At 38.2% G+C, this 17,672-nt stretch overlaps 1 protein-coding gene across 1 annotated transcript in view; it reads right to left on the minus strand.

Moving 5' to 3' along the window:
* The window catches only part of CNBD1 (cyclic nucleotide binding domain containing 1), a 368,799-nt gene that overhangs the window by 313,040 nt on the left and 38,087 nt on the right, over positions 1-17,672 (minus strand). Inside the window, exon 4 of the mRNA XM_043879351.1 lies at positions 7,405-7,512. Within this exon, the coding sequence (XP_043735286.1) occupies positions 7,405-7,512 (108 nt within the window). The remainder of the gene's footprint in view (positions 1-7,404; positions 7,513-17,672) is intronic.

Raw genomic sequence — 17,672 nt, forward strand, 5'->3', positions numbered from 1 at the left:
CATTGTTAAAAGACATTTTCCTCTGGCTCTTTTATATGGATGCAGTTTTAGTATTTTAATACCTAAGTAGATTGGTGGGATTGAATTTTATCTAAACCCTACAATGTACAAAGAACACAATTTGCTTATATATACAAACATACATATATACATATGTATATTGATGGTTTTGAACTGAGGTGTTGGAGAAAACTTGAGAGTCCCTTGGACTGCAAGGAGATCCAACAAGTCCATCCTAAAGGAAATCAGTCCTGAATATTCATTGGCAGGACTGATGCTGAAGCTGAAACTCCAATACTTTGGCCCCTGATGCAAAGAACTGACTCATTTGAAAAGTCCCTGATGCTGGGAGAGATTGAAGGTGGGAGGAGAAGGGGACAGAGGATGAGATGGTTGGATGGCATCACCGACTCAATGGTCATGAGTTTGGGCAAGCTCCGGGAGTTGGTGATAGACAGGGAGGCCTGGTGTGCTGCAGTCCATGGGGTCGCAAAGAGTTGGACATGACTGAGTAACTGAACTAACTGATACCATCACATGGTATCTGTCCCATTAATTTGCAACAGTTAGGGTAAAATAACCTTGTTTTTGTTAAGTAAATGAAGACTCAGTCATGTCGATTTTCTGTCTATTCCATTTCCTTTCAAAACTTGGTTTGAATATATGTTGGGCGAGGTTAGGGTTGCCAATATGACCATAGTTTGAGGAAGAAGCTTCTCTTCCCTGTGAACTGCCAACTGATCATCATCATGTTCCTGTTGCATGGTGACGTCAAGTCTACGCAGGCCCCTAGACTGGCATCTATCGAGGAAAGATTGCAACCTTTGGAACATCATTCACTCTTGCTGACTACTTCTCACTGGATCATCCATACTTCTATCTCAGCAACCTGTGCTCCCCCCTTCAGGATCCGACAGCCCTTCAGTGCTATTACCATCTCATTGTCTCCTCCACAGTTTGTGGTCATTTCTGGAGCTTGTACATGCTAGAAGCAAGCCAAGTAGAATGAAGAGCCTTAGCTTTTGGTTATCACTTGGCATCTTCATTCCAGAAATATTGTAGTATTATTCTCACTGCATGTTGAATGAGGCCCAGGTTAGGTCTTATTGTAACAATAATTTTCAAAAGTCATCTAGGAATATTTGTTTAAATACTTAGACTTTGGTCCCAAGTTCAGTTCAGTCAGTTCAGTTGCTCAGTCATGTCCAACTCTTTGCGACCACATAGACTGCAGCACGCCAGGCCTCCCTGTCCATCACCAACTCCCAGAGCTTACTAAAACTCATGCCATCCGACCATCTCATCCTCTGTCATCCCCTTTTCCTCCTGCCTTCAATCTTTCCCAACATCAGGAGTCAGTTCTTTCTATGAGGTGGCCAAAGTATTGGAGTTTCAGCTTTAGCATCAGTCCTTCCAAAGAATATTCAGGACTGATTTCCTTTAGGAAAGACTGGTTGGATCTCCTTGCAGTCCAAGGGACTCTCAAGAGTCTTCTCCAACACCACAGTTCAAAAGCATCAATTCTTTGGCTTTCAGCTTTCTTTATAATCCAACTCTCACATCCATACATGACTACTAGAAAAAACAAAGCTTTGACTAGATGGACATTTGTTGGCAGAGTAATGAGATTCCAATTTAAATAGTCTGTGATGGAAACAGACTTTGCACCAGTATTTTGTAAAACCTTTCCTGATGATTCTAATGTACAGTCCAAGTTGTTTATCAATGCCCTGGATAAGCTGGAGGATTCAGCTTCTTTGCCAGCTATCTGGATGTTTTTACAGCACTCAAATTCCCATAGAAAGATTCACATCAAGGATTTGTTGTTGTTCAGTCACTCAGTCATGTCCAACTCTCTGCAACTCCAAGGACTACAACACACCAGGCTTCCCTGTCCATCACCAGCTCCCGGAGCTTACTCAAACTCATGTCCATTGAGTTGGTGATGCTATCCAACCATCTCATCCTCGTCATCCCCTTCTCCTCCCGCCTTCAATCTTTCCCAGCATCAGGGTCTTTTCCAGTGAGTCAGTTCTTTGTATCAGGTGGCCAAAGCACTGGAGTTTCAGCTTCAGCATCAGTCCTTCCAATGAATATTCAGGATGCCTTTCCTTTAGGATGGACTGGCTGGATCTCCTTGCAGTCCAAGGGACTCTCAAGAGTCTTCTCCAACACCACAATTCCATGCAACATTTTTTCAGCACCCAGCCTTCTTTATGGTCCAAATCTCATATCCATACATAACTACTGGAAAAACCATCACTTTTACTATATGGACCTTTGTTGGCAAGGTAGCATCTCTGTTTTTTAATATGCTGTCAAGGTTTGTCATAGCCTCTCTTCCAAGGAGCAAGCATCTTTTAATTTCATTGATGCAGTCACCATCTTCAGTGACTTTGAAGCCCAATAAAGTCTGCCATGATTTCCCTTGTTTCCCCGTCTATTTGCCATTAAGTAATGAGACTGGATGACATGATCTAATTTTTTGAATGTTGAGTCTTAAGCCAGATTTTTCACTGTTCTCTTTCACTTTCATCAAGAGGCTCTTTAGTTACTCTTCACTTTCTGCCATTAAAGTAGTATCATCTGTATATCTGAGGTTGTTGATATTTCTTCCAGAAACATGATTCCAGCTTATGATTCATCCACCTAGCTTTTCACATAATGTACTCTGCATATAAGTTTAATAAGCAGGGTGGCAATATACAGCCTTTACCTACTCTTTTGCCAATTTGGAACCAGTCTGTTGTTTCATGTTTTGTTCTAACTGTTACTTCTTGACCTGCATACAAGTTTCTCAGGAGGCAGGTAAGGTGGTCTGGTATTCCCATCTCTTGAAGAATTTTCCACAGATGGCTTTAGCATACTCAGTGAAACAGAAATAGATGTTTTTTCTGGAATTCTCTTCCTTTTTTTAAGATCCAAAGGATGTTAGCAATTTGATCTCTTTTCCTCTGCCTTTTCTAAATACAGCTTGAACATCTGGAAGTTCTTGGTTCGTGTACTGTTGAAGCTTAACTTGGAGAAATTTGAGCATTACTTTACTATCGTGTGAGATTAGCCCAATTGTGAGGTAGTCTGAGCATTCTTTGGGATTGCCTTTCTTTGGGATTGGAATGAAAACTGACCTTTTCCAGTCCTGTGGCCACTGCTGAGTTTTCCAAATTTGCTGGCACATTGAGTGCAGCACTTTCACAACATCATCTTTTAGGATTTGAAATAGCTCAACTGGAGTTCCATCACCTCCAACTAGCTTTGTTTGTAGTGATTCTCCCTAAGGCCCACTTGACTTTGAACTCCAGGATGTCTGGCTCTGGGTGGGTGATCACACCATCATGGTTATCAGGGTCATGAAAATCATTTTTGTACAGTTCTTCTGTGTATTCTTCCCACCTCTTTGAACATCTTCTGCTTCTGTTAGATCCATACCAGTTCTGTCCTTTATTGAGCCCATCTTCACCTGAAATGTTTCCTTGGTATCTCCAATTTTCTTGAAGAGATCTCTGGTCTTCCCCATTCTATTGTTTTCCTCTATTTCTTTTCACTGATCGCTGAGGAAGGCTTTCTTATCTCTCCTTGCTATTCTTTGGAACTCTGCATTCAGATGGTATATCTTTCCTTTTCTCCTTTGCCTTTTGCTTCTCTTCTTTTCTCAATTATTTGTAAGGCCTCCTAAGACAACAATTTTGCCTTGTTGCATTTTTTTTCCTTGGGGATAGTTTGATCACCACCTCCTGTACAATGTCACGAACCTCTGTCCATTCATCAGGCACTCTGTCTATCAGATCTAGTCCCTTAAATCTATTTCTCACTTCCACTGTATAATCATAAGGGATTTGATTTAGGTCATACCTGAATGGTCTAGTGGTTTTCCCTACTTCCTTCTATTTAAGTCTGAATTTGGCAATAAGGAGTTCATGATCTGAGCCACAGTCAGCTCCTTGTCTTGTTTTTGCTGATTGTATAGAGCTTCTCCATTTTCAGCTGCAAAGAATATAATCAATCTGATTTCGGTATGGACCATCTGGTGATGTCCATGTGTAGAGTCTTCTCTTCTGTTATTGGAAGAGGGTGTTTGCTATGACCAGTGCATTCTCTTGGCAAAGCTGTTAGCTTTTGCCCTGCTTCATTCTGTCCTCCAATGGGAGTGAATGAAGATCTACACTTTTCAAGCTTAACTAACCTCTTCTGTTTCTATATCACTACTTTTCCTCATATGCCTCCATTTTATGTCTTTCTCCTTCTCAATGCAGGATTTGCCCTTCTCTGAAACCACGATGATGCATGGAGTGCAGAAGTAATATTATTAAGAAAATATATTAATATCAAAAGATAATATAAAATATTATCTTTATTACATATGTCTCCCTAAAGTATCTGTAGCATCAAATAGGAATTTTTATAAAAGTCAAGAAAGACATTACCAGTAATGCAGGCCTCCTTGCAAATATTTGAATTCACATCCTCCTAAAAATTACATTTTTTTATAAATGTATCTTTAACATAGATTTCTACATTTCTGTGGAGGCATTTTGTTTCTTCTGTTACTATCATTTTCTTAAACTTCTTTTTCCTTGGATATAAACTAATTCAAAAATTTGTTGATTAAAGTCTATATATTTCTTGTTGTTTAAAAATTTTTGAAGCAAGCAATGCCGTGAATTTTTAGTAATTTGTTGTGGAGGGATTATTGTTTAAATCGGCAGTCCACAGTAATAATCAGTGATCCCATGGATTGTAGCCCGTCAGACTGCTCTGTCCATGGGATCCTCCTGACAAAGAATACTGCACTGGGTAGCCATTTCCTTTCCAAAGGATCTTCTCAACCCAGGGGTCAAGCCCAAGTCTCTTGCATTGCAGGCAGATTCTTTACCACCTGAGTCACCAGGGAACCTCAATATTGAGCTATTACAATTAAAACATTCTTTCAATGCATAACTCTGAGTAGGATAATGCTGCTGCTGCTGCTAAGTCACTTCAGTCCTGTCCGACTCTATGCGACCCCATAAACGGCAGCCTACCAGGCTCCTCTGTCCATGGGATTTTCCAGGCAAGAGTACCAAAGTGGGTTGCCATTGCCTTCTCCAAGAAGGATAATATTATCCTCTTTTCTGGGTAAAAAAATCTGGAGTGCAGTCAATGTTCAGAGAATTCCAAAGACATGTTGCTGCTATTGGGTGGAATAAAAATGCAAATCCAAGTCTTCTGGATCAAAATTTAGTGTTGTTGTTTTTTTTTAATGTGTCTATTTGATTTCCCATGTCTGTGAATATACCAAAAGTTTACCTTCTGTCTAGATGATCCACCAAAAAAGAAAAAAAAAAAGTTTAGATAATGGTCACAGTTCCAAACAGCCTTTTGTCTCATTCTTGTCCTGCACTCACATTTCTTGCTCATGTGGAAATGTTTCCCTATGTCTCTGCCATGTGATCCATTTATTTTCAATAGTGCAGCATCGCTCCAAGTCATTTTAATGGTTACATAAAGCATCTCTTCTGTTCTCCTTGCACATGACTGTCTTACTTCACTGCTTAGCAAATGCCCTCCACCACTATTCTCACCAGCTGCCACAGCAAAGGAGGTGTCATACTTCAGTCTGCTATTGTATCTGTCACAGGACATGTGAATTAAATGAATTATAAAGTGTTGAATGTGACAGTGATAATAGGTAAAGGTTATTGATGAATAATTTAATAGTGCAGGAATTTATGTCTACTAAGATTCTTGTTTCCTCAATGATTTTATCCTGCCAAATGGTCTCTGAATTACCTGCAGCTCTCTTCCCATCAACTGGGCATATATGAGTTTATCACATTACATGAGGAACCAGTGTAAGCTAAGTGTAGAGAAGATTTATAGTTTATTAATATATTTTATGTGATTTATTTTAATTCCATTTTATAATATTTTATTTTATTGTTACTTTAGAGCAGATGATTTTTCATGACCAAAAAAAAAAAAAAAGAGAAACGTTTTGTATTTCTTAACAGGTACATGATTATATTCATTACACATTTTTACTTGCCTGATTTTGCTTTTACTATGAGACATGGATACTGAATTATATCAAATGCCTTTTCATCATCTGTAGATATCATCATATAGCTTCTCTCTGAGCTACTAATATAAAATTTTAATAACAGCTTTTCTAACAAACCTTCTTTGTACTCATGAGATGAAGTCAACTTAACTGTTGTGTACCAATATGCTAATACACTATTGCTAAGATTTTATTGTTTATGTATGCCTATATGTGGACTTCTCTGGTGCCTCAGGTGGTAAAGAATCTGCCTGCAATGCAGGAGACCTGGATTCAATGCCTGGGTGTGGAAGATCCCCTGGAGAACGGAATGGCAACCCACTCCAGTATTCTTGCCTAGAGAATCCCCATAGACAGAGGAGCCTAGCGGTCTATAGTTCATGGAGTTGCGAAGAGTCAGCCAGCCAGACACCACTGAGCAACTAACACTATTACTCTGCCCCTATGTGCTGTGCTTAGAACCCCGCTCTCCCGCGTTGCATGCGGATTCTTCACCGTCTGAGTCACCAAGGAAGCCCAAGAATACTGGAGTGGGTAGTCTATCCCTTTCTCCAGGGTATCTTCCCAGCCCAGGAATCTAACTGGGGTCTCCTGCATTGCAGGCAGATTCTTTACCAGCTGAGTTACCAGGGAAGCCCAATAGGCATAACTAAAAGCTGATATTTCTTGTTTATGCTATTCTTGTGAAATCTTGTTATACAGGCATGACAAATACACAACCTATATTCATTTTCTATACTCCAAAAATATTAAATTGCATAGAAAGTACCTTTACTTAAAAGAACATCTAGTCATATCACTGAGACTGTGAGTTTTTAATTTCTGCTTTTGTTCTTTTTTGGCTTCAAAAATCCTTTTGAAGAGTTATTTTTACAACTCTTTTATTCATACCATAATTACTTTTTATTTGTATCATCTTGAATAATTTTAGTAGTATGTATTTTTAGAAAATGAACCAAAAACATCTAGATTATTCTCAGGTTATATGAAATATTCTCTCAAAAATTATAATTTATTTAGTTTTCTCTGTATCATTTAGTATATTCTCATTCCTAATAGTACTTTATCTTATTAAGATTATTATATAAGGATAGTTGTTTAGTGAAAAAAATTCAAGGAGCTACACGTATTTATTAGTCCCAGTTATCATATAACCCAATTAAAATGCCTGCAGAATTATTGTAGGAATTCACCTTTCCTTACCAATATCCATTTCCTTGGCTGATCCCTAACATGGAGTACTGGGAACTGATCAAACACTCAGTATTTGTTCCACTTGTTCTTCCATGCACTCACATGCACCTGCACACACACGCACACATCCACACACACAAAGGCTTGCTTTCAAAAGAAGACGTCATTACCTTTCCTCTTCCTCTTTGAAAAGTTTAGGCAGTCTGACTTTTTTCTGCACGAATATTTTAGGATATTGCTTCATAAACACATTGTGCGCTGATAGAATATTGGTTCGGCTTAAAAGAGAGAGAGAGAAATTATTATAAGTGCCATAAGACTTCTGAAGGAAAGATTTTAAACTCAGTATATACAACTTAGTTCTATACTATTTAGTCTAAAAAAGCAAATGACAAAAATATGAAGCATAAACATTTTATGCTTAAAAAATGTCCACTATAAAAATTGTCTGTAGTGTGTTTCACTGAGAAATATTTTAAGAATATCAAATTTAAGGTAATGCTAATTGTCAAAGAATTAATTTTTTAGCTGAGTCTTCTTAAAATTTTTATTCTGTAATTGATTAAAATGGTTGTAAAATATACCACATAATTAAAATTCCCCCAAGATGATTCATATATAGTTTACATACACTTTATTCAAAGTATAGTTATCTGAATCTTTGCAATTATTTATGAAAATATCATGTCCTATTGTTTTAGGATTGGAATAAAGATGTTTTAGAGCAATATTTCAGCATTTCTGAAATCCAGATCGCTGGACTCATCTGCAGTGTTTTTTAAAAAGTGTAGATTTCTGACCCTTTTCCTGATGAAGCAAGATCTCCAAAGGTGGAGTCAGGGTAGTCCTCTATTTTAAATATCAACCTCCAGATGATTCCTACTTGCAGTCAGGTTTCAATCCAGTGAACATATTTAAAAATGTGAGTAACAAGAGCTAATGAAATATAGCAAATTGTCAGTGTTAGGTAACGACATTTGTTTCTGAAAAGTCTGCTTCATTCAATTTTTAACTGACAACATCAAGAAAATTTGGTCAGTTTTTTAGAATGTTGAGTGCTCATCTCAACAGCTTGTATCAATAATTATCAAAAATAATCATACTTAAAATTGAACATTGACAAATGTCTTAGTCAATATTTACCTCATGACGATGAATATAAAAGTCTTCAAGATTTTCTTGTTTCATTGTCAATGTAAATAACAGCCCCACACTTTAAAACATTTATAGCATCTTTTTTCTCTTGGCCTGAGTTCGTAAAATACCATGTTAATTCTTCACACAAAACAGATACTTTAAGAATCCTATTTAATTTAATTTAACTTAATTGATTCAAATAATGCAATGTGTGATTTATGTGACATTAGAAATTTCCATTCCTACTCAGACACTGTAGCGATGCATTGACCAAAAATCTATTTTCATGCAGGTAAAGAAAAGATACACGAGAAAACCTATAGCTTTAGAAGATCAATCAAGATTGTGGAGTAAGAGGATGTGTAGCTTACCTCCCCACTCAAACACACCAAATATATATATATATGAAACACATGAAAAGATACTCAACATCGCTCATTATTAGAGAAATGCAAATCGAAACCACAATGAGATATCACCTCACACTGGTCAGAATGGCCATCATCAAAAAGTCTACAAACAATAAATCCTGGAAAGGGGAATGGTCTTGAATTGTTGGTGGGAATGTAAATTGATACAGCCATTATGGAAGACAGTATGGAGATTCCTTAAAAAACTAGGAATCAAACTACCATATGACCCAGCAATCCCACTCCTAGGCATACACCCTGAGGAAACCAGGGTTGAAAAAAACACATGTAGCCCATCGTTCATTGCAGCACTCTTTACAATAGCTAGAACATGGAAGCAACCTAGATGCCCATCAACAGATGATTGGATAGAGGTTGTGGTATATATACACAATGGAATATTACTCAGTCCTAAAAAGGAATGCATTGGAGTCAGTTCTGACGAGGTGGATGAACCTAGAACTTATTATACAGAGTGAAGTGAGTCAGATAGAGAAAGATAAATATCATATTCTAACACACATATACAGAATCTAGCAAAAGGGTTCTGAAGAGTTTATTTATAGGGCAGCAATGGAGAAACAGACATAGAGAATAGACTTATGGACATGGGAGAGGGGAGGTGAGGCTGAGATGTATGGGAAGAGTAACATGGAAACTTACATTACCGTGTAAAATAGATAGCCAACGGAATTTGCTGTATGTCTCAGGAAACTCAAACAAGCGCCCTGTACCAACCTAGAGGGTGGGATGGGGAGGGAGATGCGAGGGAGGTTCAAAAGGGAGGGGATATATGTACACCTATGGCTGACTCATGTTGAGGTTTGGCAGAAAACAACAAAACTCTCTAAAGCAATTATCCTTCAATAAAAAAATAAATAAATAAAAAAAAGAAACACACACACAAAACACATGTTTACGAAGAACAATCCTCACTGAACACTAACTAGAAACTGGCAGAAGGAATCCTGTTCAGTCAAGGCTGTAAGAAATATGCAGACATAATCAGGTGGAAAGGGAAGGAAAATGATTAGGTCAGACCGTGCCCCAGGAAAGGACTCAGAGGAAAAGGGAGACAAGGGAGACACCCGCTCTGGGTGTGGGTGTCTCAGCCCAGAGGTCCTGCATGGGAAATAGAAGCCTCCTTGGCTCACTGGGGGACTGCTGAAACTAAAAGGTGGGCTGCGGAAAACCTGGACTGCATTCATGCAGAAAAGCCAGTTGGCTAACTCTAACCCTAACCTAACCCTACGGTTACACCCTGGCATGCATCTCATTCCTAGTCAGGCAAACACGCATTCTTCCTCCCTCAATGGCAGAGTGTAGCACAGGGCCTGGGGAGGCCATGAGTAGGGAGAGATGTGACTATGGGGGGCAGAGGCCCATGGTGCCGGGAAGAGTCTGGGTGGGGTGGAAGCGACCCCTGTTTGCACTTACTAAAGCAGTGCATTCGAAGCAGCCCAGATCTCCGACAGCAGCTCGCGCCTTACCCACCAATGTGTACTGAGCGCTTACACGGGCTCTCCTCTACTTGTGGGGTAGCGCCGTAACACAGTGGGAGTGGAGGCTGGGGCAGTGATTAGCTGTGAGGGACCAAGTGGCCTTGAACCGAAGGCTACATCTCGGGGCAGCAAGAGAAGCAGTTGCAGGCGTCTGCCCGGCGGCACATCGGAGACACCTTGTCGCTCAGCTTGAGGCCGGCACAGGTCCCCCTTGCTTCACCACGACCTCCTCTGGGACGAGTGGTCCGGTGAAAGGGAGAGGGTAAGACAACACACTGATGGTAACAGAGCCATCTGGGGCCTGAACCACAAGGCTCCGCTCCAGCAACTTGAGACCAGAGGGCACTCCCATTGGATGATGATGGTGACTGAGAACCAGGGAAATCCCACCTCATGACCCCCTGCACCCCGAGCGCCTCCATCCCCATCACATCCCCTACCAAAGTCAGAGCTGACAGAGCACCCTGAAAAAAACTGCAACTTGCATCCACGTAAATCCAACTCCTTTACCAAAGGTACTGGGTCCATGCAGTCTGTATAGGTGTGCCCCCATTTAATAGCAATCCTTCAAGACCACAAGAGGCAACTGTTTCCCATGAAATCATAGGGGCAGAGAAAGTTAAGAAAAATGAAAAGGCAGAGGAACTGACCTCATTTGAAATAACAAGAGAAAACACTTGAAAAAAATAAATGAAACAGACATAAACAATTTACCAGAGAAGAATTCAAAGCATTGATAATAAAAATGGTAGCTTAATTAGGGGGAAAAATCAACATACTCCGTCAGAAGCTTAATATGGAACTAGAAAATATAAAAAAAGACCCAATTCACTAGCTGAAATAATACACTAGAAGGAATGAATAGCAGACTAAGTTATACAGAAGAACACATAAGTGATCTGTAAGATAGAACAATGGAAATCATACAATAAGAGTAGCAAAAAGAAAAATTATGAAAAAAAAATGTAAGAGGTCCCTGTGACAACATTAAGCATACTGACATTTTCATAACAGCAGTTCCAGAAGAAGATGAGAGAGAGAGAAGGGGATCAATGAAGTATCTGAAAAAAAAAATGGCTGAAATTTCTAAATCCTGAAGAAGGAAATAGATATCCAGATACCAGAAGCATAGAAGGTGATGAACCCAAGCAGACCAACACCACGACACACCATAATTAAAGATCAGAGAGGAAATAAATAAAGTGGAGATCCCACTCTCAAAAATAAAAAATAAAAATTAAAAGATCAATGAAACTGAGAGTTATTTTTAAGATAAACAAAATTGTTAAGATTTAGCAAGAATCTTCAAGAATAAAACAGAAAGATCAAAATAAATAAGATAAGTAATGAGGAGAAATCACAACCAATATAACACAGATATGAAAATCATAACAGAATATTATGAACAGCTACATGCCAACAAATTGGACAATCTGGAAAAATTGGACAAATTTCTAGAAACATACAATCTTCCAAGACTAAATCAGGAAAAAATAAACAATCTGAACAGATCAATCATTAGCTGTGAACCTGAATCTATAATTGAAAAAGTTCCAGAAAACAAAAATACAGAACTGAATGGCTTCACAGCAAAACTCTACCAAACATATAAAGAAAAGCTAATGCCTGTCCCTTTCAAACTATTCCAACAAAAAAGAAAGAGAAGGGAACACTCCCCATTCTATGAGGCCACTATTACCCTGATACCAAAACTAGACAAAGATGCTCCCCCCTAAAATTATAGGCTATTATCTCCAATGAATATGGATACAAAAACCTTCAACAAAATATGAGCAAACTGAATCTAACAATATTTTAAAAGGATCATACACCATGATCAAGTTGGACTTACTCCAGGGATGCAAGGTTAGTTCAATGTTCACAAATTAATCAATGTGATAGAGCACACTGACAAAACAAAAAATAAAACTCACATGACCATATCAAATGATGTGAAAAAGCATTCAACAAAATTCAATGTACATTCATGTTAAAAGCTATCATTAAAATAGATATAGAGAGACCATACTTCAAAATAATAAAAGCCATTCAAAAAAAAAAAAAAAAACTTACAGGTAACAGTATACCCAAAGGTAAAAAGCTAAAACCCTCTCTGATAAAATCAGGAAAAAGAAAAGGATGTCAACTATCATCACTTTTATTTGACATATTAATAGAATTGGAAGCTCTAACCACAAAAATTAGATAAGAAAAAGAAACATATGGAATCCAAATTGGAAAGGAAGAAGTTGAAATGTCCCCATTTTCAGATATCATGGTACTTTACATACAAAACCCTAAAGTCTCAACCAAAAAAGTTATAGAACTAAAAAGTATGAATTCAGAAAAGCTGCAGGATGCAAGTTTAAATAAAATAATATGTTACTTTTCTATACACTACTAATAAACTATCAGAAAGATAAAGTAAAAAAAAATCCCTATAAAATTTCATCAAAATAAAATATCTAGGAATAAACATAATTAAAGAGGTGAAAGAACTGTACTCTAAAAATTATAAAACATGATAAAGGAAATTGAAGATAATACAAAGATTGTAAATATGTCCCATTCTCTTGCATTGGAAGAATTAACATTTCTAAATGGCCACACTACCCAAGTTAGTTCAGTCGCTCAGTTGTACCCGACTCTTTGCTACCCAATGGACAGCAGCATGCCAGGCCCTCCTGCCATCACCAACTCCTGGAGTTTACTCAAACTCATGTCCATTGAGGTGGCGATGCCATCCAACCATCTCTTTTCTGTATAGTTCTTTTTTTTTTTTTTTAGTTCTTTTTTGTATAGTTCTTCTGTGTATTCTGTGTATATTACCCAAAGTAGTCCACAAATTTAATACAACACCTATTAAAATACCCATGACATTTTTCACAGAACTAGAATAATTCTAAAATGCATATGAAGCCACAAAACTCCCAATAGCCAAAGCAATCTTAAAACAAAAAAAAAAAAAAGTTGGGATTATCATCCTCCCATACTTCTGACCATCCAACAAATCTACAGTAATCAAAACAGCATGATATGGGCACAGAAAACAGACATAGGGATTAAAGAAACAGAACCAACAGACCAGAAATAAACCCAAACACCTCTGACCAATTCATCTTCACCAAACGAGGCAAGAATATACAATAGAGAAAAGACAGCCTCTTCAAAAAGTGACGCTGCAAAACCTAGACAGCCACATGTGAAAAAAATGAAATTAGAACATTTCCTTAAACCATACACATAAATAAATCAAATGGATTAAAAGCCTAAATGTAGGACTTGAAACCATAAACCTTCTCGAGACAATATAGGCAGAATACTCTAAATCACAGCAATAGTTTTGGGGTCTCTCTCCTAAGAAGAAGTGGCAAGAGTACACAGAAGAACTATACAAAAAAGATCTTCACAACCCAGATAATCACAATGGTGGGATCACTCACCTAGAGCCAGATATCCTGGAATGAGAAGTCAAGTTGGCCTTAGGAAGCATCACTATGAACAAAGCTAGTGGAGGTGATGGAATTCCAGCTGAGCTATTTCAAATCCTAAAAGATGATACTATGAAAGTGCTGCACTCAATCTGTCAGCAAATTTGGAAAACTCAGCAGTGGTCACAGGACTAGAAAAGGTCAGTTTTCATTCCAATCCCAAAGAAAGGCAATGCCATAGAATGCTCAAACTACTGCACAATTGCACTCATCTCACACACTAATAAAGTAATGCTCAAAATTCTCCAAGCCAGATTTCAACATTACATGGTCTGTGAATATCCAGATGTTCAAGCTAGATTTAGAAAAGTCAGAGGAACCAGAGATCAAATTGCCAACACCTGCTGGATCATGGAAAAAGCAAGAGAGTTCCAGAAAAACATCTATTTCTGCTTTATTGAATATGCCAAAGCCTTTGATTGTGTGGATCACGACAAACTGTGGAAAACTCTAAAAGAGATGGGAATATCAGACCATCTGACCTGCCTTTGAGAAATCTGTATGCAGGTCAGGAAGCAACAGAAAAACCTGGACATGGAACAACAGAATGGTTACAAATAGGAAAAGGAGTACACCAAGGCTGTATATTGTCACCCTGCTTATTTAACTTATATTCAGAGTACATCATGAGAAATGCTGGGCTGGATGAAGCACAAGCTGGAATCAAGATTGCCAGGAAAAATATCAATAACCTCAGATATGCAGATGACACCACCCTTATGGCAGAAAGTGAAGAAAAACTAAAGAGCCTCTTGAGGAAAGTGAAAGAGGAGAGTGAAAAAGTTGGCTTAAAGCTCAACATTCAGAAAACTAAGACCATGGCATCCGGTCCCATCACTTCATGGCAAATAAATGGGAAAACAGTGGAAACAGTGACAGACTTTATTTTGGGGGCTCCAAAATCACTGCAGATGGTGACTTCAGCCATGAAATTAAAAGATGCTTACTCCTTGGAAGAAAAGCTATGACCAACCTAGACAGCATATTAAAAAGCAGAGACATCACTTTGCCAACAAAGGTCCATCTAGTCAAGGCTATGGTTTTCCCAGTAGTCATGTATGGATGTGAGAGTTGGATGATAAAGAAAGCTGAGAGCTGAAGAATTGATGCTTTTGAACTGTGGTGTTAGAGGAGACTTTTGAGAGTCCCGTGGACTGCAAGGAGATCAAACCAGTCAATCCTAAAGGAAATCAGTCCTGAATATTCATTGGAAGGACTGATGCTGAAGCTGAAACTCCAATCCTTTGACCACCTGATGCGAAGAACTGATTCATTTGAAAGACCCTGATGCTGGGAAAGATTGAGGGCAAGAGGAGAAGGGGACAACAGAGGATGAGATGGTTGGATGGCATCACTGACTCAATGGACATGAGTTTGAGTAATTTCCAGCTGCTGGTGATGGACAGGGAGGCCTGGCAAGCTGCAGTCCATGGGGTTACAAAGAGTCAGACATGACTGAGTGACTGAACTGAACTGAACTCCTAATCCAACAGAAATAAAAGCAAAAATAAACAAAAGGGATCTAATTAAGCTTAAAATCCTTTGCAGAGCAAAGATTCTGTCAACAATACAAAATGACAACAAACAGAATTGGAGAATCTATTTACAAATGACATAAGCAACCTGGGTATAAAATCCAAAATATGTAAACAGCTTGTAAGATTCAGTATCAAAAAACAAACAAACAACCCAGTTGATAATGGGCAATAGTCCTGAATAGTTATTTTTCCACAGAAGACATTCAGATGGCTAACAGACATATGAAAATGTAATCAAAATTTAATTTCTAGAGAAATGTAAATTCAAACCACAGTGAAGCATCACCTTGCACCTGTTGAAATAGCTGTTATCAAAAAAATTAAAAAATAAATGTTACTGAGGATATGGAGAAAAGGGAACACTTGTACACTTTTGGTGGGAAAATAAATTGTAAGGCAACTATGTAAAACACTATAGAATTTCCTCTAAAAGTTAGAACTAGAACTACCATATTATCCAGCAATTCCACTGCTGGGAATATATCTGGAAAAAAATATGAGCACTAATTTGGAAAGATACATGCCTCCCAAAGTTAATAGCACTATTTACAAAAAATAAGATATAGAAGCATCCCAAGTGTCCATCAACAAATGAATGGATAAAAAAGATGTGGTATATATATATGAATATTACTCATCAGAAGCCTCTTGAGAGTCCCTTGGATAGCAAGGTAATTAGAGCAGTCAATCCTAAAGGAAATCAATCCTGAATATTCATTGGAAGGACTGATGCTGAAGCTGGAAACCTGACACCTTGGTGACCTGATGCAAAGTGTGGATTGATTGATAAAGACTCTGATGCTGGGAAAGATTGAGGGCAAGAGGAGAAGGGGGTGACAAAGAATGAGATGGTTGGATGGCATCACCGACTCAATGGACATGAGTTTGAGCAAACTCCAGGAGATAGTGAAGGACAGGGAAGCCTGGCATGTTGCTGTCCATGGAGTCGGGGGCGGGAGGGCCACAAAGAGTCAGACATGTCTGAACAACAACAAATATGAAAACAAAATTCTGCCTTTTGCAGCAATGTAGATGGAACTAGAAAATATTATGCTTAGTGAAATGTCAGACAAAGACAAATACTGTGTATTTTGCACAGTATTTGTGGAATCTAAAAAATAAAAAGAATGTACTCAGCACAACAGATTCAGAGATATATATATAAAAAATCTTGGTTATCAGTAAGAAGAAAGAAGCAAGGAGGGACAAGATAGGGAGATGGAATTAAGAGATACAAACTCTTACATAAAATAGATTAGCCACAAAGATAAATATATGGCAAGGGAGTTGTAGCCCTTGTCTTGTAATAACTTTTAATGGAATATAGTCTGCAAAAATACTGAATCACTATGCAGTATACCTGAAAGTAATTTTTGCCTGGAAAATTCCATGGAGAGACGAGCCTGGTGGGCTTCAGTTCATGGGGTCACAAAGAGTCAGGCATGACTGAGCTTACAGACACACAATATAAAGTTATTATAAATCAATTATTCTTCAGTAAAAATAAATAAACCAATAGCTTTACACACAAGAAATATAAACCATGTACAAGATGCTACATATTCAAAGATCATAAAATTAAATGCTTACCCTGGCCAAGCAGGTTTCAAAATGTGAGGACTGTGTGTGGTGAACAGGAGAGATTATGCCCCTAAAATGGAAGCCATGGGCCCTCTCTTAAATCCACTTTTGTCATGGAATAAGGGAAGCTCAAAGTGGTTAGATATTGTAGGGATTTTTTTTTTTCTTAAGAAGCCAGCAATTTGAACACATATGTGAAAACTTGTAATGTTTGAATATTAGCGACTGCTGTAGACTGAATTACGACCCTTCAAAATTTATTTTGAAGCCCTGTTTCCCCATTTCATCTGTATTTGGAGAGAGGACTTTTAGGAGATACTAAGGCTAAATTATATTGTACAAATCAATATCCAATCAATTCAAAAAGATTGTGGCCATAAAAGCAGAGGAACAAGAAGGATCTCTCTCTCCACATGCAAGCACCAAACAAAGGCCAAGAGAGGACACAGAGAAGGCACCTCTCTGCCAGCTAGGAAGAGCATCTCCACCAGAAACTGAATCAACTGGCATCTTGGTCTTGGACTACCTGGCCTCCAGAACTGTGAGTGTTTCTGACGTTTAAAACAGTTAGTATGATGCTGAAGAAAGCAGGAAAAACCCCGAGGCCATTCAGGTATGACCCAAGTCATTATATTATACAGTAGAGGTGACAAATAGATTCAAGGAATTATATCTGGTAGACAGACTGCCTAAAGAACTATGGATGGAGGTTTGTAACATTGTATAGGAGGCAGTGACCAAAGTCATTCCAAACAAAAAAAGAAATTCAAGACTGCAGA

This window comes from Cervus elaphus, chromosome 21, assembly GCF_910594005.1.
Source record: "Cervus elaphus chromosome 21, mCerEla1.1, whole genome shotgun sequence".
NCBI classification, from domain to species: domain Eukaryota; kingdom Metazoa; phylum Chordata; class Mammalia; order Artiodactyla; family Cervidae; genus Cervus; species Cervus elaphus.